Source organism: Xenia sp. Carnegie-2017, unplaced genomic scaffold (assembly GCF_021976095.1).
Source record: "Xenia sp. Carnegie-2017 unplaced genomic scaffold, XeniaSp_v1 HiC_scaffold_19, whole genome shotgun sequence".
In the NCBI taxonomy this organism is placed as follows: domain Eukaryota; kingdom Metazoa; phylum Cnidaria; class Anthozoa; order Malacalcyonacea; family Xeniidae; genus Xenia; species Xenia sp. Carnegie-2017.
In genome coordinates, this window is record NW_025813481.1 from 10,108,349 (window position 1) to 10,135,886 (window position 27,538).

The following is a 27,538-nucleotide window of genomic DNA, read 5'->3' on the forward strand; positions in this document are numbered from 1 at the left end:
GATAAATCATTCAATTTTACATCATGTCTTAAATTCGTTCCTTTTATCTCTTGGTAAAAATATTAATTAAAGACTTACAAATCAAGTTTCTCTTAAAGAGTATTTTGTAAAAAAGAAACTAAACATAATTGGATAGGTCACATGTTGAAGACAGACTTTCCTTCTTGGTCTAGATTGCTTGACCATGAACAATCTAAATTTGTTTATATTTTGTTTAAATTTTTTTTTATTAATTTCTACCACATCTTCATAAGACACAAGGAGGTTCTAGGCCATCTATTTTTCCTTCTTCTACATTGAACCTCATTGCAACCAATGCATCCAATGCGAATTTTTGGATTCTCTGGAATTATACCAAGTATGGATTTTGTCGGAGGAAGCAATAATATGTTTAATTTTTCATGAATATTAAATAATATAATCAAAGCTTTTCTTGAAAAAAATTTCAAAGTAAAGAACAAATCTTAGCACATTGTTCAACGCACTTGTATTATGCTTTTGAAGTTTTAACCTGTTTAATATAACAATGAAACACTAGGCGGCACTTAAAAAACTGTTTGCATAAAACCAACTTTGAAATCCTGTTATAATTTTACCGAAGTCATAAAAAATGTTTTCTTTTATGTCACTAGTTCGGCATTCGCATATCACGCAGGTTTGCAGACTGCTTTAGGGATAAGAAATTAAAAAAGTGAGTGCTTGTGTTTGGATTGTGAATAGTTTTGATCTTCTCTATACTCGCAATCTTGATGTCATTGTCAAATACGAAGGGGAGAATCTACAAGCACGTAGTTGATGTAATGACGTCAAATTCATAATTTCCGAAGGACAGCCGAAAAATGAACGAACTATGAATAGCCCGGAAGCGGGAAATTCATATTATGATTTCATGCGCAATTCAAGAATGGCGCTTAATCAAAGCTCTATGTCAGGGGTCTCCAAACTTTATAGCCATAAGGCCACATTAACTTTCATACAGCATGTTGAGGGCCGACGAACCCTATACCGCTGGTCAAAGAGCGAATATTTTAATAAAACGAAGTACATAACACAAGCTTCATTAGTTAAGAAAATAGCTCCTTCCTTAGCTCAAAAACCCATGAAAGCACTTTTCCACAACTTAGCCATCTTACTGCAGTGTAATATGGCATGTCAACAGATTCTGTCTCAGTAGGAAGTTGGGACAAAAATTGACGTAAGCCACTCTTGCTAGTTGGCTTGCGTCATAACGTGAACTTTCTGCACAAAGTTTATTTTGTTTAATAGTATTATTATTATTTTCTTAAGTGTCTCTGCAGGCCGGATTGAGAGGCCCAACGGACCGCATCTGGCCCGCGGGCCGTAGTTTGGAGACCCCTGCTCTATGTCATCGCTAAACATTTTTAATTTGCACTTAAAACAGTGTATCTTGAAAGAAAAATTTGTTGAGGGTTTTATTGACGGAGAGGAAAACTTAGATCAATTTTTGAAGGATTTCGAAGCAGCTTCACACGTCTCATTCTGCGTAGTTAAGTCAGAAAGAAAAACCTAGTCTTCAAAGAGATATGGCCCAGGCGGTACACATTACATTTATTATTCTGAATTTTTGAATCAAGTTCTATAAATTATATGCGGTAAAAATATGACTTAAATTATTCATTGGTGTATTTACGAACTGAACACGGTGTTACATCGAAAACATTGAACGTTGAGAGTAGGGTCAGTGCTAATATACACACTTAAAATTAAGGAAGCACTTCACATTAAAAAAGCTAATCCTAGTCATAACATTCGAATTTTTTTAAAGCTAATTAGATTGCAAAACAAGAGGATAATAGCCTTTACAAACATTGACAGGTATGTTAAGATGGGAAACTGAAAATTCCTTACAGTGGCGTAACTTCATTCTTGAAGGCGAAAAGGTTTTGGAATGTTTGTACGGGGAATGGTGCAGTTAAGGCGAGACCGATAAAGCACTTGAAAAACGCAAGTACCTATACCCAAGAATGAAAAGTGCGCGAATATTTAGCATAATGAGTATAGGCATTGAAGATAGGCCATTTCCTAGGATCTAAGTAGTAGCTTCTACATTTAATCTCATACGTAAATTTAACGTCACTACAGCATACTTCAATGATAAAAACACACAGATACAATGTTCATTGTACAATGTTTAAATTTTTTTACGTAGTTGGGGCTGGACACACCAGTCTGCTAAGAAAGTAGGATGGGCGCAATCATATAGAATGATAACGTACAAAATATTAAAAGAGGAAGAGTATAAAATATGTGCAGGGCGCAAATGTTGCATCACGCATTGAATTACTACTATATTTCACAATGCGCGTTTGAAGCAACATTTGTTTTAAAAAGGACCACAGGTTTTGTGTCAGAGATGCCGCTTGGACGACATGTAAAATAAATATAGCATATTTTGTAAATGCCAAATGAACATATAACACAATGTGGGCACTATGCTATATACTTTGTCTTGATTTGTGTTATGAAATTTTATGTACGAATTAGCGATTATTATGTAAAGGCTTCTGCCGCTGACCAGAAAGCTATTAGGTGGGTCCCCGATAATCGCTCGGGTTATAGCCAATGAACTCTAGTTGTATTAAAGTTCATTGGTTATAGCAAACCCCGTTTTCTATTGCGCTCTTGGAACAAAAATGGTGGCGAGATACCCACGTGACCGTATTTACCCAATCACCATGCAGAATGCAGAGAACAATACTTGCCATGGTCCCTACTCTTTCAATGGCCAGGGTTCTGCGATGGCCCAGCATTATTCATACGTCAGCAATCTATGTTTAATATATCTATGGATAGCATCTAGTCGAATGTGGTGATGACGGTGGTGTTCAGGGTTGTTAGTTTGGCCTTTTTGAGGCCAAATAACTCGATTTTGGCCTTTTTTTTCTTTCTTTGGCCTCGAAATTTTTTTTTGGCTATTTGGCTACTTTTTGGCCTCTTTTTACTCAAACAATTTTTTTAAAATTTTTATTGAGCTTTATTTGTAAAAATCTCTTAAATGTACAAAATGCGATGGAAATACAACTAAAAATGATCATAAGGATCAAATTGAGCATTGAATTGTTTTCATCTAATCACAGCTAAGTATAATTCAGCCAATTGTCATGCAATTTAACCAGCTAATCACAAGCAAGCACACAGCTTTGTCTTCGTAGACGTCCGACATCTAGCTATAAATAGCACGTTCGACCACTACTAATACTAGTTAAGACTGATAAAAACGTTATTCGTTGCAATATTATGGCATCAAAATGGAAAGGAGCGTATGATAGCGGAAGAAAATATAACAAGTCTTGGGAAAGTAAATTTAGCTGGCTCACAAAAGCTTCAGACGGAAGTGAAGATGCTTTTTTGTAAATTGTGCCGTGCCACAATCAGACCCAAACAAGCAAACTTAACCAAACACGAAAAAAACTGATAAACACATCAAACACATTAAAGTATCTACTACTACAAGGCCCATCCAAGTCGTACGTGTCCCAAAAGTTGCAGAAGAAGTAAAGGTCGCCGAGATCGAGCTAGCTGTTACAATGGCTTGCCATTCGGCAATCTTGACCATGGATCATCTCGGAGGGATAATAGCCCGAAATGCTCATGGAAGCAAACTTGAGAACATTAAAATGCATAGAAACAAATGCTCAAAACTATTGACCAAAGTTATAAGTCCAGCGTTGAAGGAACAACTGATTGCTGATGTCCAGGGTAAGAAGTTTTCGTTAATTGTGGATGAATCTACTGATATTTCCACATCGAAGCAGGTCTGCATTATCGTAAGGTATTTCAGCGAAGTTGAAAATAAGATCGTTACAGCGTTTGTTGACCTGGTTCCTGTTGTCCACACTTCAGCAGATGATCTTTTTAATGCAATCAAAGATTGCCTTGCCACAATTAAACTTGATTTAGTGAATTGTGTTGGCTATGCTAGTGACGGTGCTTCAGTGATGGTTGGGGAACACAATTCGCTGTGGACAAGAATAGCTGCTGTCGCTCCTCATTGCATCAAGATGACGTGTATTTGCCATTCGTTGTCCCTTTGTGTTCAGCATGCATTTGAGAAACTTCCGTCGAGTGTAGGATTTCTTCTGGCAGAAATTCCGAAATGGTTTTCAAAGAGCGCTATTAGAAGAGAAGCATACAAGACGCTCTACGAAGTGATGAATCCAGATGATGTGCAAGATGCACCGTTTGAGAAGTACTCAACTACGAGGTGGCTTGTGAGAGGAAAAGTTATATTTCGCATTCTCACAAATTGGTTTGAGCTGCAAGCTTACTTCCGAACAGCACAACCAGAGACGACGCAGGCAGCAAGATTCAAGGCTCGTATTCTTCTGGACATGCTCAATGATCCAGTCCTATATCTTTATTTCCATTTCGTTTCTCCTCTGGTCACAGAATTCGACAGGGTGAATGCCTTCTTCCAGGCAACTGATGGTGATCCAGAAGAAATGTTCACGGAACTAAATGTACACCATAAAAGTTTATATGGTAGAGTTTTCGACCACCAAGGAAAATATCTAGCCATTTATGAAGTTGACTTTGGTGGAAAGTTCTTGTCAGAAGCAAAGAAATACATTTCTTCCCAACAAGACAAACGACGTGCTGAAGCTGAAGTTTCTGAAGTGAAAAATAGGTGTCTAGAATTTCTTGTGGAAGCTGTAAATCAAGTAGAGAAACGTTTACCAGCTGTCCGGAATATCTTTAAAGGTTTAAGCGCCCTGCATCCAAGCAAAGTTCTTGATGTAACAACGAGAGCCGATTTTGAGCAACTGCCGCTTCCTAATCTACGAAAGGATCAAGATTATGCAATTGAGGAGCAGTACAGGAAGATCGTCCACCGAAATTGGAAAGAGGAACAAATTTTTAACGGCATCATACCTGATACAGCAGTTGCATTTTGGTCAAAGATAGTTCAGTTCCAAACTTCTCTTGGGGTCAAACCATTCAAGGAATTGGCAACTTACGCCTTAAGCTGCCTGACAAATCCTGTAAGCAATGCAGTGGTTGAAAGAACCTTTTCCTTGGTGACATCAGTGAAGACCAAACAACGCAATAGGATGAGCTTAGAACTGCTAAATGCCATTATTCGTATTCGTTCCAGCCTACACTTTGCCGGGAACTGCTGCATTAACTTTAAGGTAACTAAGCGAATGCTTGAGCTGTTTGCCACTAAACACATGTATGAATGTGAGTAGAATAAACATTATAAGAACTATGCATAAATATTTATATAAATCTGTATATATGGAGAGCAGTAAAAATGACAACTATGCACGTCGAGATCTTATAGAAAGACAGATAAAATAGTTTATTCACTTTGTATTTTTGACATGGCCTTTTTAAGCTTGTAATGCTTATCAAGAAATTTTTGGACGTGTAGTTCATTTTTTCTCTTCATTTCGTCAACAAGCACCTTCTATTTTTGCAACAGCGAATAAATTTTCAGTCTTACGTTCTGTATTCACCTCTTCCTATATGTCCTTTGATGTGAACATTAGGCGTTGGCATCGCTAGATTTGCAATGTATGGTATATATTTATGATAAATCCATATAGACTATAAGAAGCAATTAGAAAAACTTATTAAAACCGCATGCCATAAACAGTGCAAGCTCAGAAAACAAGTTTGGCCTCTTTTGTTGCCATTTGGCCACTTTTCAAACCATATTTGGCTACAAACGAGCGCTGGAGCCTAACAACCCTGGTGGTGTTTAATGTGTTGCTAAATTCACAGTGGTGAAAGGACACTGTGTACATTTGGGAATTTGACCGCTTTTGATTATTCCAAACCAATAGTATGAGAAGAAATTCAAGAAGGAATTTTCTTTACAATTGACATTTTGTTGGTATAATTGAAACTTTCAATCGGCGACCCATATTTGACCCATATCCCATGACATTGTGGCCTTTGGAAAGTCTTGCGTTTTCTTCCTCACGGGACCGGTTTTTGGTCCGATTTTTATTACCATAGTCATGACGGTCGTCTCGAAACCTGTGAGTGTTGGAAAACTTCGTGCCTTTCTTCTGTTTGGCGAAGTTCCACTGTTTCTTCGCCAGCTCTTCTCTCAGAAAAATCTTGTTCACGCTTTAGCCGGTGCCTTGGTGAGTACAAGTAAATCCAGGGAAACGAATGAGTTTCGTAAAAGCCAATTTTTTATCAATTGATTTCATCGATCGATTCTAATTGTTGTGATCTCTTGATACGTATAAACCTGGAGAGATGATAATATCCTTAGTCAATGAAAAATTTAGTGGGGTATGATGATTGGATTTAATTAACCCACATGTTTCAAATTATTATATGATCCATTGTTGGGGAACTTAGTTGCTCCAATTACTAAAGGATTCTGGAATGGATGCTAAAAAATCTCTCTTTGAGTTGTTACTTTTCCCTTTTAAAATTAATTTCACCTGACATGCATTTCTCAAACACCAAACTTATAAACATATGTGACATATGTCTCTGAAACTGTGGAGAATACATGCTTTTTTAATCAGTGCCATAAACAGCTTTATAGTTAAAAGGGGGCTAAATTTATCCATATATGTTATAATCAGGGGCATACTTAGCTTGATAATTGAGAGGGGGGCAATATTCATGTATTCATGTTGTACCATTTAAAGTTACTCTGAAATCAATGGTTTTCTGAGGGTAATAACATGCATTATTAATTTAATACCTTTCAATTATTAATGCTTTCTACATCAATGGTTACAATCCATAATAGCAAAACATGCATATGCCAATACTTCTCTCCCCTCTTAATTATCCAACAGGCTATGCCATTGCTTTACAATGCCTTATAAGACAAACCCAGCAAGATGAATTTCTAAAACTGTATTCATTTTCTTGTATTATGCTATGACATGTTTTCATCAATATTTAAGAAATAAAGGATGTTTGCTGTGTATGCACTAGCTTATGCAAACCGAGAAGACCTATGGAGAACTTGAGAGCATATCAGTAGGCCAAGGACCAAAGGTCTAGGGTTGCACCTACTGGACAATAATGCAAAACAGACAAAAATGTTTTAATATTTATTTTGACATGTATTCATTATTGATTTATAAATTCTCTTTGATTTATTAATTGATTTGATTGGTTGAGCTTGAATCAGTTTACACAGGCCAATACAAACATAGTTAAAGACCAATTGCTGCAGAAATTCTATTGCTCGTATTTTATAAATAATAATAATGATGTAATTTATAAACATATGCAATAATATATGGTCATCTTACAAATTGCCTGCAATAAAAGAGGCTTACGTTATCTATTCTGCCATATTGCACATAATGTTTCAGAAGTAATGTGAATTTCTTCAACTTTTATATAACTTAGTTCTAATCTGATGCAAGTGATTTTTTCCATAATCAATGCTCTTTAAAATTCTTTTTCAGGGAGGCATAAGCTCATTGTCAATTTTCTTTCCACTTGACACTGCAAAAACCAGATTACAAAGTAAGTGCTTGAACATATTATGTTTACGTTTATTTAAGATATAAAGTCAAGAGCATTTTACTCTGTCCACATATTTTGTATGCATTTTGATTTAGTTGATGATGAGCGGAAGGCAAAAACAACATGGAAAGTTATCTATGAAATTGTTCATGAGGAGGGCTTGTATGTATTATCTGCTAACTTGTTCTTTCTGTATTGCCCTGAAAAGCATAAAGTAACTGTCTCTACTGCTTGTGAGCAAACACTTATGGTTTGAAAAGGTTATTGAAAGCAGAGCTTGCAAGAAACAAGGTCTGTGTGACCTGTCAATCAACAGTTGGATGTGTAGAAATGATAAAAATCAATGCATAATATTTAGTTGGATTCTTTGCTTTCACAGATCTTCATTGTATCGTGGCTTATTGCCAGTTCTCTCCAGTCTTTACTGCTCAAACTTTGTGTATTTTTATACATTCAATGGACTGAAAGCTGCATATGTGACAAAACGTTCCCCTGAGACAGTTGTTGTTGACTTATTATGTGGATTTCTAGCAGGTAAGATGGTATGAGGTCTTCATAATTTTAGGAACTATACTGCTTCATTTGGAAATATTGATTTTGATATGAATGAAATGTTATTGTCTTTTTGAATTGTTTGTGTGTATTCAAACATGTATTCATGCATGTATATTTTTCAGTGTTATGTTTCTTCAAAATCAAGTGTTTTTATAATTATTGATTATAACATGTATGTATGAATATTCTTACCGTCCTATCCTTTACAAGATAGGGTGGGCATTGTTGAGAGCTTGCCCACTTAATTTTATTTTACAATTGATTGATCTTTAGATGTTCAATCATATTTTCTTACAAAGTCGCAAATTTCAAAAACTCTGTTAGGGTTACAGTTCTGGTCAGAACGTTGTTTCCATTTATAGACTTGTCTATCTTAGGCTAGCTAATATGTGGAGGCAGTAAAACATTTTAAGAAACCTGGAGATTTTGGAAAAGATCTGGAGGTTTTTTAAGTCAACCATTGGTGCATAAGAGGTGGAAGAATGAATCTAGTACAAATAAATCACAAGAATTTACAAAAGAATACTAACAATAAAAAAAACATCAAAGATTGGCAATGACGTACTCGTGAACATCTTTAATTAGTTTTACGCGTTGAAATGAGTACAACTGGAACGCTATATTCAGATTGTTTTGATGAAGCCAAAATTTGCAGTATATAACCTACTGATCACGCATGACGCACAGATTACACGAATTCTATGAACGAATTAGAAATTTACTTAACAAGGATAACTGCACATAAAAATTCTGTCAGATTTATTTAGTGAAGACCGTAAAAGAGTAAAACCTATTCTAAGATCAAATGTGATTGCTATCACTTGAATTAGCACGACTTGCAACATCACGAACACGACTGTCTTGTACTCTTGCCTAATGTTTAATGAAGTTCATCAATATTTTTTTACACATTTACGAGTGTCAATGACGTAGGCCCCTTTTTCAAACTACAGAGAGTTGAGACATGCATTTGTGCTGCCTTGGTGCAAAAATACATGTGTATCGTTTTGTCCAATGAAAAGCACTCTGTTTATTATATAAGTTTTTGTGTAATACTTACATTCTGCCATACTTACATTTTGTATATTGTATCGAAGTACGATTAAATGACATAACTTGCTTCAAGTACTCGACTCTAAAGAATTTTTAAGCTTAAAAAGGTCTAGTTGACCACTCGTTGACTTCAGCAGCCTCTACCACCCCAAATTTAAATGTGTTCCTATGCCTATGTTCATATGTCTAAATTATAATAGGTATAACAACAAACTTTTCATCGTAGTCATGAAAAAATTACGTTGATGCTATAGGTTTTTGGTCAAAGAAATTCACCTGTCATCCATCATTTCCAAAGATGAGTTGCTATCAAATTAAGAATCTTTAGTCGGGGTTGCTGATCTTTCGGCAGCGTTCCTGTTATATTCATGTCAACGTTTTTACGTTGAAGTCATAATTAAAAAGTCGTTATTTTCTTTTTTAAACAATCTCGTCACGAAAAGCATTTGCTTTATCACATTAGCGGACTGCTTGTGAAGTATTTAGTGAGGGGCTCGGCCTCAAGGTGCTAGATTTCTAGGGAGATCTCGGGGCTTGCCTATAGGTATACTTATGTTTTGTAAGTGTGATTTTGATGTAGTCTTTCAAATTATTTCTGGGCTCATGCTCCCCGGTCCCCGACTGTCTGCCACTGCTTTATCACCGATTATTTTACTCACTTTCAATAAAATTATCATTTTAGGTGTAATAAACGTGTTAATCACTACTCCATTATGGGTGGCAAATACGCGAATGAAACTTCAAGGTGTAAACTTGAAATCGGAAGAATTGAGTCGAAAAGTGCAATACAAATATACTGGATTAATAGGTACTTAAAATGTATTAGGAAGACAATAATGCAGTAGCGTAGCCAGCCCGCAAGTTTGGTCATGCTAAATATCTCGGTTAGTACTGACCAGCGAACATTCACTGTAAAAACTATACATTGCTAAAGAAATAAATAATGTTATTGATCTAAAATTTACACTGCGCGACTAAATTTGATGGCTGGCGACACCACTGCAATAACTAAGAAACTCAGTTCTAGATGAATTCAACTACTCGATTAGTAGTTATGTCTTTGTAATATTCGAAACGTCCTTCTTTCTATGTAATCATACACCGATTACAGACGTATAATAGATCATAGACCAATTACAGACTCCCATAAAATACACATTTGAAATACACGATACCCCCCAAAAAGTGATGCTGTAGTATATGTTTTTGACTTTTTATAGACTGCTCTTTGTACACGTATAGCTAGTGTCACTTTTGAGGACGTCCTGAGTAACGCGTTGTGATGTTCTCCCATTTCATTGTTGCTAGTTTAAATTCATCAAAAACAGTTAAAAGTTGTGTAAAATTTAAAATATGCATGCTCTGGCTTGGGGGTAGAATATACAATGGTACGGCCATCTTATTTCGGCAGTTGGTGACCGTATTATCGGAGTTCGTTAGATGCATTTTAACACAACATTTCCTACATTTTTTCAGATGCTGTTCACCAAATATACCGCACGGAAGGGTTGCGCGGTCTATGGAGTGGTACGAGGGCGTCGCTGGTGCTCACGTCTAATCCAGCAATTCAATTCACTGTTTATGAAACAATCAAGAGATATGTTCGAGGAGCTGGCAAAGATGTGAGCTTTGATTTTTTTTATAACATCTTAACCAATAGACTTATCCGCGTAAAGAATGTAGTTTGCTGTGCCCGGTAATATAGTTGCCGACGTTTTCTCAACTCTTTACCTTTTTTTATACACCCTATCCACTTGTTGGTTCGTTTTTAAATTTGATTTGTTAAATTTAATGAAGCTAGAGAAGTTTTTTTGTGTGGTATGCAACTCCAAAGATATCAGATTTCACCCCCACCTTCCCCACCACGTAAATTGTTCAATACTGTGAGAAGTATTTTAACGCACCCAAGTTTTAACAAAGGAACTAAGTTTAAAGTTTTTCTTCGCAATTTTTCAACTTTCTATATTACCTGCGATGGTCGCACTACCAGACCGGCACTAAAATCTAGAACCGTATTTGTCTTATGTCACTTTTTATCAGCTCACACCCCCTATGATTCTTAGCTCCATCCCTCTGGAAAATATGAAAATCTGTCCATGATTTTGACGTAAAAATTAAAACTTCATCCTTTTGTTCATTTCAAACTCATCCTCAGACAAACTGATATTTGAAACCATACATACACATATATATTTACAACGCATGAATTAAGTAACGAAAGTCAAGCAATAGAAATTAAATAGTGTGATATTTACAAAGGCGGAGTTGGAAGCGGTGTCATATTTCAAAAGGATGAATTGAAACCACAGACCCGACTGGTGGAATGAGCGTAATTTAAGGGAAGAGTTGTAATTCTTTGCTAGCCTTAAGTCCCGTGTTGAGAAAAGGTTTGTTATGTTTGATGAGTAGTGCTTCAAGAAAAGCAAGAATGTGGTAGTTGTTAGATTTGGTTGAGTGAAGTATTTTATAGTTGTTGAATACAAGGTTTTCTATAGTAGAGGGAGTTCTGGGAGGTGGAGGGAGATCATTAAGTTGTGAGAACTGGTTTTGTAGAGTCGCATTGATGGAATTAAGCGTTTTCGCACTCAGAGAAATGTTGGCCAACTGCACTAGAAGTGAGCCTGGTTGCATGTTCTTTTAGCCGTACAGACAGGCATCTTAGAGTCATGCCGAAGTAGGTTTTACCACAGCCAGGGCAAGTTATTTCGTGTACAAGATTACTGCGAGAAAGTGAAGGAAGTTTGTCCTTGTTAGAGTCAAAATAGGAGCGTTTTTTAATGTCATAAATAATGACAAATTTCACCTGTTGAGAAAGATGTCTTTGAATTTTCTTAAAACAGGACTTTAAGAGGAAATCTTCACGCATGCCAAGATAAAGAATACGAACCCAGATTTTATGTAGATTATCATCTATAGAAGAGCGGTTATCAATGGGAATAGAATTATTGTATTTGGATTTTAGTTTTATAAACAAAAAGTTTTTAACGCTGTTAGGATAACCGTTCCAAGACATGTAAGATCTCATTATTTCAATTTGATTGTTGAAGAGTGTTGCTACAAATTTTGAAGGCACGGTGGTAAAGAGGTTTTACCCATGCAATTTTTTGATGAAAATGTTCGAAGCTAGAGAAATGTGAGTACTGACCAGTGTGGGTGTCTTTTCGGTAAATGTCAGTTCCAGCAACCGAAATTTTTATATCTAGAAAATGAATTATGCCATCGTGAAATGTATCAACTGTGAGTGTGAGATTAGCATCAAAACTATTAAATTTCGATAAGACGGTGGTAATATTGGAGGGTTTGATCAAAACAAGCGTGTCATCAACGTAACGGTTGGAGAATTTTATTGGGCCATCATTAAGTAGATCGGAAACTATTAATTTTTCAAATTCGGTTAAAATTATATTAGCAAGGACAGGTCCTAAGGACAAACCCTTAGAAATGCCGTTTTTTGGGTACAAATGGTGTTATTAAAAGAAAAGGCAGTTTTGTTGCAGCAATCTAAGATGAGTTTTTCAATGCAGTTGTCCCGCATTTCTTTGAGTGCGAAAACGCTCAATTCCTGGCCACTCTACAAAACCAGTTCTCGCAACTCAATGATCTCCTTCCACCTCCCAGAACTCCCTCTCCTATAGAAAACCTTGTATTCAACAACTATAAAATACTTTATCAAATCTAACTACTACCACATTCTTGCTTTTCTTGAAGCACTTAAGTGAGAATTCTCATCAAACATAACAAACCTTTTCTTAACACGGGACTTAAGGCTAGCGAAGAATTACAACTCTTCTCTTAAATTACACTCATTCCACCAGTCGGGTCTGTGGTTGCAATACACGACTTTGGCGGTTTTCATATATGTGGAAACACGTGTTTGCTAAAGAGAAAAACTCGGACAAACATGGCGGAGTAATTTTATAACAATGGTTACGACGAAGAGGTGCGCTTGGGGAACCTGCAAAAGCGATTCGCGGTATCCTGATCGCTTAAAACGAGACGCAAGTGGAAGCAAAGTAATTTTTTTTATATTTTCCTGGGGAGAAACACCTTTGCGACAAGAGAATGTTCGCTTCAAGTAAATTTGTCAAGGTAACACTCAAATTAAATGCTTACCATTTGTACATTCAGAAGATACCTTCTTCAAAATGCAGAATTTTTTGAACATGTGTGGCCCAACGTTGGTATGCCAAATCGTTTAAGCTTCAAACAAATCTTTTCAAAGAACACTAGAGCCTATGTCACTTGGTGGCAGAAAATTCCTTTCGTTGTCCAGGCTACCAAATCACACTTTTTCAGTCCAGCAATATGCATGAGCACTTGAATTTGATAAAAATAACTGGACTTTTCTTGAAGAAAAAATTTGCCATTTTCCCATCTACCACCAATCTCAGGCTGCAGGAATGCCTCTTTGGGATCACGGTATTTGTGGGTCCACGGACATTTATATTCCACTACAACACTATCGCATTTAGGCATACACTTACAACTTGTAATGTTGTCAGGACTAGCACCAAGAAAAGGTGTATCTTTTGAAATCATGAAGCCTTTTGAAATTAAACTAAGTTATTTATATTTATTTGCTTGAACACTATAGTAAGCTTTTCTAGCATTTTGTTCATGTTTCTGTCTCCATTCGAGTGGATTTTTAGGATCATCAACCAAATGTTTTCTCATTGTTGCGACATCTTTTTGTTCTGTTAGCAATTTTACGAGAGAAGAAACATCTGTCTCATGTTTCTCAATGCAAGTCTGCTTTGTGTAAATATTTTTAGCTTTTGAGGCAGTTATAAATCCTCTTTTATGGGTGTACCATTCACTGCATTAAAATTGTTTCTTAGTAACTGAAGCAATATCCTCGATCTCCTTATTTGAGAAGTTGAGACTTTCTAAGAAGCCATCTGCATTTGCTTGGTGATTGCTTTCGGGGTGTTGCATTATCTTTTTTTCCATTATTCCATGCTTGGATGATTCTTTATCTAATTCTTTCTTTTTTTCCAGAATTTTATCCATGCCATACACTTCTTTCTTCAAAATGGATAGTATAGGTGGTTTCTTCTTTATTTCATCCATTGATTTTACTGCACTAACAAGTTGTTCATGTGAACAGGGTCCCCTGTCCGTAAATGGACGTGAGTCGTAGTCAATGTATTGGTTGTATGCTTCATCTCTTTTTCTTTCCTTTCCTTGATCTTTAAGTCCCACTTATTTTATTTGAGGATCTTCTAGCTTGCACGGTGCTGTATCAAGCCTTGACCTTCGAATCCATTTACACTCTTTACTTGTAACACTATCCTCTCCTCAGAATAAAGCAGGTCATCAAGAGAATACAAAGCAGATGATACATGCTTACATCCACCATCTCTACCACCAAGACAACAGCAATACGCATCAAGCACACTGCCGCGATTAGACCCGTTTCCTTCCAATATAAACCATAAATCGTTAACGTCTTTACCATCTTTAGTCATTTCGTTTATTGTAGGCTTAATCTTGCCTATATAAATATAGACCCCAGAATCTTACCTGTATGCTGTTAGCAAAAACTCAACGTATCCATTGCAAAACAAACGATAGTTCTCGAACGACTTATAGGCTGCAAGACCATGCTTGTCGTATTCCGATGAATGATATATAAGATGATTAAATATGTCAAACAAGCCGAACGAGGGTGAATTTAAAATCATTTGAAACATTAATCGTAAATGGATCCGGCAGCTTAACGTCATGGATGGTCAAACGACGACTTAAATTTACTTACGTTCGGCTTTACTGACTTGCGGCATCAATGGAATGTTCATTTTTTTCCACTGCACATGCAATGGCTACTTACGGTGGCTCACAAGGGCCACCACACAAAATAGAAATATTAATACACACACAAAATAAAAATACACACACAAAATACATTATACACACAAAAATAATACACAAACAAAAAAAACACACAAAAAAAACATTATACACACACAAAATAAAAATACACAAAATAAAATACACACAAAATATAACACACAAAATAAAAATACACACACAAAATAAAATACACACACAAAATAAAATAAAACAAAATATGATTGCGGGCGCTTGCAGTGTCGGATTGTCATATTATCAGTTTGTAATTGTTGTAAATTGTCATGTCATGTTGTGTAGTGTGTGAATATACCGTATGATAAATTGTAAAATGTTTGTCATATATTACTAGACAAATAGGAAAATACGTATATAGTTATTAAAGTGTGGTTTCAGTGGAAATCCTGTACGTAATGCCACATTGGGTAGAAAAAGTGCTCCTAAGTATTTTGAATTTACGTACAGGATTTCCACTGAAACCACAGTTTAATAACTATATACATATTTTCCTATTTGTCTAGTAATATATGACAAACATTTTACAATTTATCATACGGTATATTCACACACTACACAACATAACATGACAATTTACAACAATTACAAACTGATAATATGATAGTCCGACAATCCGACACTGCAAGCGCCCGCAATCATATTTTGTGTGTGTATAATGTATTTTGCGTGTGTATTTTTATTTTGTGTGTGCAATTTTATTTTGTGTGAGTATTTTTATTTTGTGTGTGTATTTTTATTTTGTGTGTGTATTAATATTTTTATTTTGTGTGGTGGCCCTTGTGAGCCACCGTAGCTACTAGTCCCGGCTGCAGATAATTACTTACGGTTATACATCTACTCTGCAGGTGATTTTTTAGATCTGGCAGTTTCATAGCTTTGAATTTCTCTTCACGTAACCTTTCTTCCATTTAAGCGCTTACATTTTGAAATAAAAAAATGTTAAAATTTATTTTGCAAGAGAGCGAAACTTATTTCTATTTCATATAGCAAATTAGTAATTGTTATGACGTCCGAGTTTTTCACTTAGCGAGCACGTGTTTGATCAAATAAAACCGCCAAAGTGGATTATTCATCCTTTTGAAATACTACACTTCTTCCAACTCTGCCTTTGTAAATATCACACTATTTAATTTCTATTACTTACTTCCGTTTACTTATTTTATGCGTTGTAAATATATATGTGTATGTATGGTTTTAAATATCATTCTGTCTGAGGATGACTTTGAAATAAAGTCGAATTTACAGTTCACTTCTCGTCTTGTTTTGATTCATATTTTTCAATCTCAAGATGCCTTGTTTTTTCGGAATTTGTTTTATACTATATTTTTTTAAATTATCGATGGTTTTTCGTTCATGGTTTTCATAATTGTAAATCAGATCTCTAACTTCTTCAGCATGATTTAATGTGAATTGCATACACATTTTATTTATCTTTTACTTTCAATGCTTGAATGGAGAATTGCATTTTAATGTTTGTTTTTCTTATTAAATCAGTTGCCGTCTTGGAAATATTTCATGATTGGTGCGATTGCTAAGACCATGGCAACTATTCTTACATACCCATGTCAAGTTGCACAGTGCAAGCAAAGGGTAAGCGACCTAACTTAAACCACCTGTTTATCAGTGTTTGCGAAATAACATTTTTGAACATTTGCAATATATTTGATTGGACGAGAATTTTATCCTCGTGGGATTTTTGACCCTAGAAGTAGCTGACTCGGCCCTAGATGTGACGTAAAAAGTTGAACACTTGCACTGCAGTTTTATAGTAAACAACAAGCTGTTTTATATAATACCCAATAGCAATTTTGCAAATGGCACTTTTCGCCTACCTTGTGCGACAGGCAGCAATTACTTTGCGATAGTAACTCCTAGTTTATAAGTTGTTTTCTTCATCGTAATAATAAAAGAATGTGATGCATGAATGACGAATGTATGGTTGTGGCGAGCCAAATGTCTTTATTCTGTAACCGCTAGGTAAGTGTGCATACAAATAACGTAACGCAATCTTTAGAAACGGTACGTAAAAAGTTGAACACTTGCACTGCAGTTTTATAGTAAACAACAAGCTGTTTTATATAATACCCAATAGCAATTTTGCAAATGGCACTTTTCGCCTACCTTGTACGCAATCTTGGAGCAAGTTGTAGCTATTCGTCAAAAAAACAAACTGCTTAGCCTTTGAGTACTTCTCGATATGAATTTCAGTTTAGCATTTTTTGAAACGCCAAGGCTCGATACTAAGCTTTCTTGAAACTAATTGTTTTTGCCATGATAAGAAAAATTAAACTTTGCGCTATCCTTGGATCCCCAGTCTCCTGTAACCTCACATCCTAAAAAGTCCATTAAGATGAAATTTTCAACCTATCAAATATGTTGCAAATGTTCTTAAATTCGATTAAACTATCTGAAGTTATTTTTTCGACCCTGACATTGGCACTTTAAAAATAATTATTTCCTAACTCAGGACGGTCGTCTGATGATGGTCGTTTTATGTTGTACTTTGCACTCTTGGTAGTGAATACCCGTTTACCAAAACTGAAGTTTTTATTGCTTTGAATGATTCAGTAGCAAAACGAGCCGTCAAGTTTTAGTCCTGCTTTGTAAATTTCAGATCTTCATTATTCATTTCTTTAGAAATCAAATGTTTATACAGTGAGCAAACAATTAAATATTTACATAGCACGATTATATTTGCAGGATGGCTACACCACTTGAAATGAGGTGTTGTCATTTGTCCCAGAAAATGAAGTCAAGCTATTAGTATAAATACACTTGAGACCCACTCTTGTAGTTCTGGAGCTACAAACATAACATTATTTTCCTCAAAAGCGTGGGTGCCATTAATGGTTAGGTACTATAAAGGAGAAAAAAATTATAATGGTCAGCTGGCTCAATCCGGATTCTTTTAGGGTGCAGGCCCTTGCAAATACCTCGAATTCGGACCTTTAGTGGACCTCATAAGCCTCATTTTGCTGGCAGTTGCAGTTTTACAATATGAAACAAAATAGGGAAAAGCAGACCCATCGAAAGGACATTGTCTCAAATCCCTAATAGATCCCAACAAGTACAAATTTCTATCTTTGTACCAACAATCTTTGTGTAATAAAAAAGCAGTTTGCAAAAAAGCATACCAAAATTTAAGATTACTTTGTCACTCAACCAGAGTATTACCCTATTTGAACATATTTCTAAGAGTGTGATAAGGATGTACCAACCACGTTTTTGTCATACTTCGTAAAGAAAGTGCCTAAGAACCGCTGAGCTGACAACATGAACGGAGTACAGCTTACGTCTCCGACTTATTTTACTAAATATAACTATGTAATTCATATAAAGTACAAAAGAGCTGGTACGGTTGACAAGGTAATTGTTGTGTTGTTTGTAGACGGACGAAACTTTGTATTGGGATTACATACCAAACTGATTAATCAAATTGAGAAAAAAAAACAATATCAAAAATTTCGCAGTAGACAAGAAAAATTTCTGTATGATTTTTCTGCCTTGCATAGAAAACAGGGGTAAGTGTGAAAGAAAGAAAATGATGGATAATCGGGCCACCTCAATCAATTCTAATATACATAGACAGTAAACCAAAGCATGCATGCTAAACAACATAATACAACTGTGGTACATCAATCTGTCTTCTCTTACAGTTTTCTTTCTGTCAATTGTGAATATGAAGCAAAATTGGCATTTCTCTACAAGAAAATAGAAATATATTATTTCACGGGCGACGGCAATTATATGTTATGACATATTTAAAATTGCCCTAACTTACAATTTCTCTAAACTTTTAATTTTCGGTATCGGTGTCAGCACTGCCAGGACTATTGTTTCCGTTTCTGTTTTCGTCTGAGGTTAATTCTAAACAAATTTCGATGCATATTTTCACATTTCTTTTTTTGGTAGTTTTGTCAAATTTATAGTTATATTCGATACGTTTTTTTTAAATGGCTTAGAATAAAAAAACAGTTCACTGCAGGCCAGCTCACTATCGTCGATGAGATCTCCTTCAAATTTATTTTCATTACTCGATACATCTATCAGTATAGGTGATATTTGACCATCAAACCACTTGACGTTATAATGACTGTCAAGAATCTGTCAACCCATTTCCTCTGGTAACTGAGTGGGTGGAGAGGGTGTGGTCGACAACAACCACAATTCAGCAACATTGTTTTTTCAGCGCGCCACCTGATGTATTCAATATTTGAGTGGAAACTCGCGTTTATACAAAGAATATACTGAGATACATCAGCATGAATCAGATCTTCCTGGAACTTGGTAAAACGCTTTGTTGGCCTTGCCAGAACTCCATGCGTTCACTGGGTGTGATTACAGCTTCATTTAGTCGAAAAGGCAAAATTCGTCCATTTAAACTTCTTGAAGGAGATAAAAATGCACTCAAGACCTTTGTGTCGTTGGGAACAAACACGGAAATACTAAAAGAAACTATTTTGTCAATAGAAATGTTTCTTTGTGCAATGTATGGAATGAAGAAACTATCTGTAATAGTTAAATAATAATTAGCATAAATAAATAAAATAGGATCATGTGATAATAGTGTATATAAAACAAAGAAATTAAAAATAAAATCAGTTGTCTAAATCAAGAGGGGTCATACTATTAATCTTCTATAAATGGCGACAAAGATGTTCAGGATAGACAAGTAGATGATGGCTCAATCATACTTGCCTGTTATTCCACCGTTTGTGGTCGGAGAAAATCCTACAGCTGTAACTAGTAGATGGACGAATGGCTAGACCGTTTTGAAAATTATCTGGCAGCAATGGACATCAAAGACGCAACAAGAAAGCGACCTATGTTACTTCATTTTGCAGGGAACGATATCTACCAAATCTTTCGCACGCTTGAGAATACAGGAGAAACAAAGGAGTACGACACGGCAAAAGCTAAACGAAAAGAACATCTCAAGCCACAACAAAACGTTGAATACGAACGCTATATATTTCGTCGTACTCAACAAAATGCTAATGAAACGTTAGATCAGTATTACACTCGATTAAAACAGGTACGTGCAGCTTTTCCGACGCCCCCGCAGAAATCAAATCACACGAACAGCAACTCATCACGGCTTCGCAGAAGGCGTTACGAAATCCTAAACTAACACTTAAAGAGCTTCTAGATCTTGGCAGGACTCTGGAGACATCGGAAACACATGCTTTGGGAATAGAACAAAATCAAAGAATAGTCAATAAAGTCCAAATCCAGGGAACAAAAGGATCTGTCTGGTACAACAAGAATCAAGCGAATAACAGATCAAGCAAAAGTAAAGAAGGGCGGTGCGTAAGGCAGGATGAATGACGTATGAACAAAAGAACTACAACTTTTTTTAACTGCGGAGGGAAATTTCCCTATCCTAAAGATAATCCTTGCGTGTGGCAAACGAAACCACTTTGCAAAGTACTGTAAAATTATCTTAAAACAACGTCAAGTGAATGAAGTGATCAAACAACAATCAGATGAAATGTGTACAATCAGCTTTGACTCGAGTAGTGATGAAGAGTATGCGTTCATTGTTCAGTCCCAAGTAATCAACGCAATGAACAAAGATAGCCAAAGTGGATTGCCCAAAACGACCGTAATAATTGGAGCGACTGAAGTCAGAATGTTGATAGATTCTGATGCGAGCGTAAACATTATAGACAAAACAACGTATCGAACCTTGTTACAAGAAATGCCATCAATTAAACTTGAACACACAAACATCAAGCTAAAGTAGTATGGCTCAAATAAGACACTTAAAATCCTAGGAAATATGAAGCTGCTGTTAAATCAAAGAATAAAACCGATTTTAGTGTGTTTTATGTTGTGGACCGAGCGAATGGCTCACTTCTTAGCTATGATACAACACGAAAATTAAATTTAATCAAGATTATCGATGTCAACACAATCCAGACAAAACAAACAACGGGTCAGTCTAAACTAATAAGAACTGTTAAAGAAATTTGAAGACAGATTTCATGGGATTGGTAAGCTTAAAGATCACCAAGTAAAAATCCATATTGATGAGACAGTTCCACCTATTGCTCAACACCACAGACGTGTACCATTTCACACACAAAAAAAGTCGATACCGCAATAAAGGAATTAGAAGAAAAAGACATAATTGAGAAAGTAACTGGCCCAACACCATGGGTAAGTCCTATAGTCGTCTTTCCCAAAGCAAAAGACCCTGAAAAAGTACGTATCTGTATCGACATGCGAAAAGCAAATACGGCAGTGCAACGCGAACGACACATAACTCCTACAGTAAATGAAATTATTCACGATCTGAATGGTGCTTGCGTTTTCTCTGAGCTTGATTTGCGTAGTGGTTATCACAAACTGGAGTTAGATCCAAAAAGTAGATATATTACAACCTTCTCCACACGCAAAGGGTTATATCGATATAAACGCCTCTTTGGGTTATCAAGCGCCGCAAAAGTGCTTCAACACACCATACAAACAGTGCTGAGCGGAATACCATGTATAAAAAATATATCAGATGATATCATAGTGTGTGGAAAAGATCAAGCAGAACATGACATAGCTTTGCGGGCAGTTTTACAACGACTGCAAGATTGCAATTTAACCCTGAATAAAGAGAAATGTGAGTATAACAAGAAAAGTATCAACTTCTATGGCTATACGTTCTCAAGCAACGGAATTGCAGCAGACCCAAAGAAAGTCGAAAGTATCAAAAATGCTCCTAACCCGAGAAGTGCAACAGAGTTACGTAGTTTACTTGGACTTGTAAACTATGTTTCTCGGTTTATACCAAATTATGCATCTATAAGTGCACCATTACGAGAACTAACGATAAAGAGCGCTAGATGGATATTGAAACGTAAACATCAACGTGCATTGGATGAGATAAAGAGTCGCTTTGTTGGTAATTCAGTGATGGCCTACTTTGATCCTCAAAAACAGACAGAATTGGTTGTTGATGCAGGTCCAGAAGGACAGGGTGCAATACTGCCCCAAAAACAACCAGGAACCAACGACGTCAAAGTAATTGCTTATGCTAGTCGTGCTTTGTCCGACGTAGAAAGTCGCTATTTACAAACAGAGAATGAAGCGTTGGCAATAGTCTGGTGATGCAAAAAATTCCACATTGTCACATTCCATTCCATATGGTCAACATTTGACATGATAACGGATCATAAGCCTCTAGACCTGATTTTCATTAATCCAAATTCCAGACCACCAGCCAGGATTGACCTCTGGAACTTACGATTACAACAGTACAATTTCAAAGTCAAGTATCGTCCAGGAATCAGTAACCCAGCAGATTACATGTCCAGACATCCCTTTGATGATATTGAGTCCTAAAAACCTGATCTTACAGAACAGTATGTCAATTTTATTGCAGATGATTCAGTACCCAAAGCTATGAACATGGAGGAGATTAGCAAAGAGGTTGACTCAGAATGAAAAGTGGTATACAATACATAAAGAGCACATAGAAGGCAATATTGATGACCTGAAATCCCTCGAAAAGGTAAAAACTTAGCTAACAGTCACATCAAACGGATTACTATTACGAGGCTCAAAGAACGTAATTCCAACATCATTGCAAAGCAAGATAATAAAACTGGCTCACGAGGGACATCAAGGTATATGTAAAACTAAAGCATTACTAAGGGAAAAAGTGTGGTTAACTCGGATTGATAAATTGACTGAAAAACAGCTAGCTGAATGTTTGCCTTGCCTAGCAGCTACAAATGAAAACAAACGAGAACCATTGTGCATGTACCAAACAATCCATGGAAAAAAGTTGACATCGACGTTTGTGGCCCTATGCCTACTGGTGAATATTTGCTTGTATTGATTGATGAGTAATCTCGATTTCCAATAGTAGAAATCGTTAAAACACTAACAGCGAAAAACACTATGCACAAATTAGACAAAATCTTTGTCGACTTTGGCATTCCAGAGGAACTTAAATCAGATAATGGCCCTCCTCTTGATAGTGAAGAGTTTTACAAGTTCTCTTAAGAATTAGGCTTTAAACATAGAAAAATTACACCATACTGGCCGAGAGCCAATGCAGAGGCTGAACGTTTTATGAAAACAATACAGAAAACGATTAAAACAGCTAATTCTAACGGACAAAATTGGAAACAGGAATAACCAACGTTCCTTAGAAATTACAGGACGACACAACATCGACCATAAAGGTTTCTCCAGCTGAGGTGTTGTTTGGAAGAAAGTTGCGTATCAAAATATCTGAATATAAGAGTGGGGATTCTCCAAGCAATTTGACAACAAAGTGAGACAAACAAAACCACAGAAAAGGAAAAAGAAATAATAAATAATAGTTAGGTTTAATTATGTAAAAAGGGAAAGGGATGTAGTAGTTATATAATAATTAGCATAAATGAGCAAAATAGGATCATGTGATAATAGTGCATATAAAACAAAGAAAATTGAAAATAAAAGGCAGTTGTCTAAATCAAGCGGGGTCATACTATTATTCTTTTATACTATCCTCTGTCGACAAAACGAGGCTAGAACTTTTTTCCTGAAATATGAACCAAAAGAAAACGACAAAGCTTTGACTTGTGTCAAAAAATTTGATTGGAGTTCTTTGCCACCTTGTTCTTGGCTTCTATATCAAAAGATTTGTCGCACAAAGTATGCGGCTGAATTGTGGTTGACGTCGACCACACCCTCTCCACCCACTCAGTTACCAGAGGAAATGGGTTGACAGATTGTTGACGGTCATTATAACGTCAAGTGGTTTGATGGTCAAATATCACCTAAGCTGATAGATGTATCGAGTAATGAAAATGAATTTGAAGGAGATCTCATCGACTACAGTGAGCTAGCTTACAATGAGCTGGGTTTTTTTTATTCTAAGCCGCTTTAAAAAAACGTATCGAATATAACTATAAATTTGACAAAACTACCAAAAAAAGAAATGTGAAAATATGCATCTAAATTTGTTTAGAATTAACCTCAGACGAAAACAGAAACGGAAACAATAGTCCTGGCAGTGCTGACACCGATACCGAAAATTAAAAGTTTAGAGAAATGGTAAGTTAGGGCAATTTTAAATATGTCATAACATATAATTGCCGTCGCCCATGAAATAATATATTTCTATTTTCTTGTAGAGAAATGCCAATTTTGCTTCATATTCACAATTGACAGAAAGAAAACTGTAAGAGAAGACAGATCAATGTATCACAGTTTATTATGTTGTTTAGCATGCATGCTTTAGTTTACTGTCCATGTATATTAGAATTGATTGAGGTGGCCCGATTATCCATCATTTTCTTTCTTTCACACTTACCCCTGTTTTCTATGCAAGGCAGAAAAATCATACACAAATTTTCTTGTCTACTGCGAAATTTTGACATTGTTTTTTTCTGAATTTGATTAATCAGTTTGGTATGTAATCCCACAAGAAAGTTTCGTCCCGTCTACAAACAACACAACAATTACCTTTTCAACCGTACCAGCTCTTTTGTACTTATATGAATTACATAGTTATATTGGGAGACGTAAGCTGTACCCCGATCACATTTTGAGCTCAGCGGTTCTATGGCACCTTATTTACGAAGTATAACGAAAACGTGGATTGGTGCATTCTTATCATATTCTTAGAAATATGTTAAAATAGTGTTAAAATCTGGCTGAGTGACAAAGGAATCTTAATTTTTAATATGCTTTTTTGTAAACTGCTTTTTTATTGCACAAAGATTGTTCGTACAAAGATATAAGTTTGTACTTGTTGGGATCTATTATTGATTTGAGACAGTGTCCTTTCGAGAGGTCTGAATATGCATTAGAACTGTATTTTTTGGTATGCTTTTGCATATTTTGTTTCATCTAGTAAAACTGCAACTGCCAGCAAAATTACAGCCATGAGGCTAATGAGGTCCATTAAAGGTCCGAATTCGAGGTATTTGCAAGGGCATGGAGCCTAAAAGAACCCAGATTGAGTCAGCTGACCGTTAAAATTTTTTTCCCCTTTATAGTACCTAACCATTAATGCCACCCAACCTTTTGAGGAAAATGGGTCATGTTATGTTTGTAGCACCTGGACTATTGCGAGTTCCTTTTCCCCTCAAACTGTCTTGTTGTGTCTCATATAACTTTATCTCTTTATTTCAGACAGGCTATTGGAAAGACGAATCAAAAAAACCAAATTTTGTAGTTATTATGGCACAGATATTAAGGTGAATATGTTGAAGTTCAATGCACAAGTAAAGTTGGCAAGCAAAACACCGGCTAAACATTGTTTTTGAATGATGTAACCCCAGTCTGTACACAGTTTTATTACTTACGTTGCCAAAAATGCAAGAGCTGCTATATATGAGTCACTCCTCCCCCCTCTTTGTGATTGGACACTGCTGATATTCCATAGGTATTGGCAAATTTGCGTTCTCAGACATTGTGCGGCATTGCACATAGTCCTATTTTCCCTCCATTGACTGGGCCGTAGCTAGAATGCTAATTGGGGTGGAGTGGGGTGTATGTTCATATAATCAGTTGTGCCTGACTGACTTCTTTTGAAAGTGATTTGGCTTTCTAAAGAAGTCAGTCAGGCACAACTGAATTTATGAATATATACTCTCCCTCTTTAATTAGCGTTCTAGCTACGACCCTGTTCAATTTAGCTTGCTGGTGAGCTGGCTAAATCTCCATTGGTGGGTTATTAGTTTGAGGACAGCTAAATTTAAACTTTAAGGCTAAACAGAGAAAAAATGGTCGAACAGGATAACGCATCCTGCGTGAAAATGGAAACCGTGCATTTGGCTTATTTGCGTACCTTTTATCGTTTACTATACTTTTTTTTCAATTTTCTTTTGATTTTACTGTTATAAATTTGGACCTATAAAGCGTATGCAATAAGCGTATCGTTGTATATGATATACGTGGATTAGCCATCCAGTTTATTATACATGTCAGTGTTTCCTCCCCACTGATTTTCACATCTCCAGGACTTGTGCTCTCATAAAAACCTTTTCCGCTTATTTGAATATTTTATCTGTATTATTTGGATTGTAAGAAACTACGATAAATGCATTCTTTAGTCTTATGAACGTTCAAAGTCTAAAGTCTCCAACATTTTATTGCAGACAAGGTGGTGTAAAGGGTCTTTACAAAGGTCTCGAAGCTAAATTGTTACAAACTGTTCTCACAGCGGCCTTTATGTTTCTTGCCTACGAAAACATATTGACATTTGCCTTTTCACTGCTTGGCGTCCAGAAGCAAAGAAAAACCTAATTTTTATCGTTTTATGTCATGCAAGAAAGTACACGCCCGTATCGAAATGGAATAAATACTCGGGAAAATGATTAGTAATATTAATATTTAAATGTCTTATTATGTTGATGTTTCATGTTCATTCAAAATCTCTTGGAATGGCCGATCTGAACTTCATTTTTAAAACGAAACAATCATATATATAATTTTTGTACATCTATTTTAATAATCAATAGAAATACTTGTGATAATACTAAGCTTTTTACTCCGTATGTAAAAAGATAGTTTAAAAATTAATTTTGACTAACGAACATTAATGTAATTATATATGGTGAGACGTTGCTATAAAATATTAAACTGGAGTACCTTGCTAAATTCAAATAATTACTCAAGACTTTCAAGACCAAGGAAGTGAACACGTGCCGACTATCTGAATTAATAAAAAAGTCAAATCCGAACCACAAGCAATGTCGGATACAATGAATAAACTTAAAGAGTTAAAGAACAGAAAACAATGTTGTTCGTGCTTATTGTGTGACTGTCTTAAGCTTTATTAAAACATTGACGTCAATCTTGATAACTATTATTCGCGTTTTGTATACGTTGCAAAAAAATTCAACCAGTTATAATTGGTATAGTTGTAAATCATAACGGCAACCCCAGACTTGCAGGGCGCTGTGGTGTATGTGGTAGTGCTGTTTCTAGGTTTCTTTCCCAAAGCGAATCTCCTCTTAATGGAGGAAAAATAATCGTTTCTACGGACGGAAGCGTTGAGGAACGCCTCGCAGAGGTGTACTACAGTCCTGCGAGGTACTGGCGCGGCCGTGCTGCTATCCCAAAGCTGGCTAGAGAGGCTGGCGTCGGCGAGGATGAGACTCATGAATGGCTAACAAAACAGGCCATCTGGCAGATCTACTTGCCCGCACCAGCGCGAAGTGCTATCCCCCGACCTAAGTTTGACATCAGCACCCTGAATGAGGTTCACCAGGCCGATCTCTTGTTGCTGCCTCACCATCGAGTTGGAAGACGCACATTCAAATACGCATTGACGGTTGTCGACGTAGCAAGTCGGTATAAGGATGCCCAGGCGTTTTTGACAAGACGGAAACCCAGGTTGGGAAGGCGTTAGTGTCTATTTATGCCCGTGGGCCTCTTCGATGGCCTAAAGTTGGAGTGTGACCTCCCACCAGGTCGAGCGGGCAGTGGTTGAGGGTGGGAAGCCCGTGTTGTACTATTTGAGCGATGGGCCCAAGCGCGCGTTTGTGCGCGAGGAGCTCCAAGTGGTGCCCTTTGTGACCGAAACACCGCCGGCTTAGTCGATGGGGTCCTGTCACGCTTTTATGAAAGCGAAGCTTTCACTGTC

The 27,538-nt window shown here is 36.3% G+C and overlaps 1 protein-coding gene and 1 long non-coding RNA gene across 5 annotated transcripts; one reads left to right on the plus strand and one right to left on the minus strand.

The window, feature by feature from the left end:
* Nucleotides 1-5,664: 5,664 nt before the first annotated feature.
* On the plus strand, nucleotides 5,665-26,550 carry LOC124438676 (peroxisomal membrane protein PMP34-like). 4 transcript variants are annotated; one of them, XR_006946153.1, is made up of 9 exons: nucleotides 5,666-6,116; nucleotides 7,416-7,476; nucleotides 7,572-7,638; nucleotides 7,856-8,010; nucleotides 9,767-9,892; nucleotides 10,561-10,706; nucleotides 16,447-16,542; nucleotides 23,912-23,997; nucleotides 24,078-24,116. XR_006946153.1 is itself a non-coding variant. In XM_046988868.1 (9 exons), the coding sequence occupies exons 1-9, from the start codon at nucleotides 5,988-5,990 to the stop codon at nucleotides 26,194-26,196; spliced, it is 993 nt and encodes a 330-aa protein (XP_046844824.1). In that variant the 5' UTR covers nucleotides 5,669-5,987; the 3' UTR covers nucleotides 26,197-26,550. The 4 variants fall into 4 exon arrangements, 3 of the variants coding, with proteins under 3 accessions (XP_046844827.1, XP_046844824.1, XP_046844826.1); XM_046988868.1 differs by lacking the exons at nucleotides 23,912-23,997; nucleotides 24,078-24,116 and adding exons at nucleotides 25,081-25,145; nucleotides 26,049-26,550 and having other exon boundaries at nucleotides 5,669-6,116; XM_046988870.1 differs by lacking the exons at nucleotides 23,912-23,997; nucleotides 24,078-24,116 and adding exons at nucleotides 25,081-25,145; nucleotides 26,306-26,550 and having other exon boundaries at nucleotides 5,678-6,116.
* Nucleotides 17,591-18,884, minus strand: LOC124438677. Its single transcript, XR_006946154.1, has 3 exons — nucleotides 18,734-18,884; nucleotides 18,587-18,653; nucleotides 17,591-17,754 (listed from the first exon to the last, which is right to left on the minus strand). It is a non-coding gene; the product is annotated as an uncharacterized LOC124438677 (long non-coding RNA).
* Nucleotides 26,551-27,538: the final 988 nt, after the last annotated feature.